Source organism: Thermobia domestica, chromosome 3, assembly GCF_964235325.1.
Source record: "Thermobia domestica chromosome 3, izTheDome1.hap1.1, whole genome shotgun sequence".
Classification (NCBI taxonomy): Eukaryota; Metazoa; Arthropoda; class Insecta; order Zygentoma; family Lepismatidae; genus Thermobia; species Thermobia domestica.
In genome coordinates, this window is record NC_137456.1 from 8,758,631 (window position 1) to 8,760,945 (window position 2,315).

Genomic DNA, 2,315 nt, shown 5'->3' on the forward strand with positions numbered 1-2,315 from the left:
AAAGTGTGATAACAAAACTTTTGTTAGTTATTTCGCCTAAAATTCCTCCCGCAAGTGACGCAAAATCAACCCCTTCTTTGTGAATATGCTCAAGAGCCAACAAAATTCCCGAGAAGCACCTTTTCACTGCATTCACAATTCTATAGTGACTTAGCCACCGTACTTCAATGCATTCAGGTACTTTTAATATAGGATCGTTTATGATTGCCTGAATTTCATGCAGAATGTTTTCCCACTTAGGTGATCTACTAAACAGATTGTATATATCTTTCAATATATGGAAAAAATCTTTTAATTTTGGGAATCTTGTTTCTGCACGTAGCAGCAGCAAGTAACAGAACATGAGCTCTGCAGTGAATATACGGTATATCTCTGCCAGCTTTTGTTGACAGAATCCTGCGAACACCAGAACTGTTGCCAGAAAAGTTAGACGCACCATCGAAACTAAACGCTATGAGATTTTCGTATTTCAAATTGTGATTTTTCATTTCAGTGTCTATAGCATTAGCAATGGTATCGGCTTTGCAATCAGGTATGGTCACCAGCGCCAAAAATGTTTCAACCGGAGCACTGTCCTCTACATATCGCAAACATATGCTAAGGGCCATTTTATTATATATTATTGATGTACTTTCATCAGCCATTATCGAAAACTTTTTATCTCTGATTTTTTGAGTCACTTTAGAACGTAGGACTTCACCAACACAACTCAACAATTCGGAAGCAGTGTTCTTACTGCAGTAGTTAGAGCGTTCACTTTGTTCATTTTTCCACGTTTCTAGTTCTGGACTACACTGTACAAGCAAATTATTCACTAGTGCCTCATATTTTGTTGTATGTGGCACTTCTTCTTTAACCAAGAAGTACAATCCACGAACAAGCATTCCCAGCCATTGGCGGTTTCGATCTTTTTCGGCTTCACTTTGACGAAGAATTTGAGAGTATACAGGGTTATTTTTTTCTTGCATTCGCAGCTTGTCCATCTCAAGGCTTGCAATGTGCGCTTTTGAATGATTATGCCTTTCCAGTTTTCCGTCTTTTCCTAATGCATTTTTATATGCTGTGAATGGATGAGTCACAAAAACACCTCCCGTTTTCTGCTGCACATTAGGGTCATTCTTCATATATCGCTCACAATATTTACAAAAGGCACATCCATGTACTTTGTCCTCGTACAGCCACTCATACTGTTGTTCCCACTGTTTATTATACAAACGCTTCTTCTCAACAGAACAAAGGTTTTGCTAATTTATATTTGCCCTATCATCTGCACACTTTGAAATACATTTCGACTGCTCAACATCAATACTTACATCCTTCTCTTGTTCTAGTCCGTTTGCATTTCCCTTACACTTACTTTTATCTGGCGTATTATCACTTAGACTTGTACAGTCAGTCGGTTCCGTGCATGTAGCGCCCGTAGACTTAGCGCCCAGTGTTTCTGGCTCACAGAAGGAATTTTATATTGATTTTATCTCACAATCAGGGATATTCAGTTCATTTTACCACCCTTTCCACAGGTCGTTAATTCCTGTTATTTTCTTACATCCATGTTTCGTGTACTTAGCGTCCACTAACGAGGGAACCTATCCAAGTGCGACTCTGACTTCGAGTCGAGACTATGGTCGTTGGATACCTTGTCCCAAAAGAACATAACACGAAAAGTGATACATCCTCGATCGCAACCGTTGCAGAGATATAAGCGTGAAAAGTTCGAAATTGAGCTCCATACTATACATTACAAAGTCAGCTTCCGGGTCAGATTTGGCGGAAACGGTCAGGTAAGGAAACTCAGCGAATACATATCAAAGTAGTGTTGGGAGCCCACCACCTTTTGAATGAAAAAAATGTTGCCCCCGGGGCACTCGCAGGGTGCCAGGCGGGGTCCAACTCAAAATTGGCAAATGGAACCGGGGGTCAAGTAGCATATTGTATGAAAGCTAGTGTTAAATAAAAGAAGATAGAACAAATCTCAACTCTCTATGATGACCCTGTGCAAACGGGCAACTGGTCAAAATGTCAATACAACCTACATCAGAAAATATATGGCCACTCTTCTAAATCCGTTAAGTTGTGACAATAACAAGACAGAAAAACACGTTTAAAAGTGCAAGGTATTGAAGTTAAACAAATTGTTGCAGAGTCTCTCACAGTGGCCATATATTTTCTGATGTAGGTTGTATTGACATTTTGACCAGTTGCCCGTTTGCACAGGGTCATCATAGAGAGTTGAGGTTTGTTCTATCTTCTTTTATTTAACACTAGCTTTCATACAATATGCTACTTGACCCCCGGTTAAATTTGCCAATTTTGAG

General features: G+C 39.6%; 1 protein-coding gene across 1 annotated transcript; it reads right to left on the reverse strand.

The window, feature by feature from the left end:
- Window positions 1–248: 248 nt before the first annotated feature.
- LOC145681362 (uncharacterized) lies at window positions 249–1,124 on the reverse strand. The gene has a single exon (XM_081753017.1). It carries the CDS (start codon window positions 1,122–1,124, stop codon window positions 249–251), a length of 876 nt encoding a protein of 291 aa, XP_081609143.1.
- Between the last annotated feature and the right edge of the window lie 1,191 nt (window positions 1,125–2,315).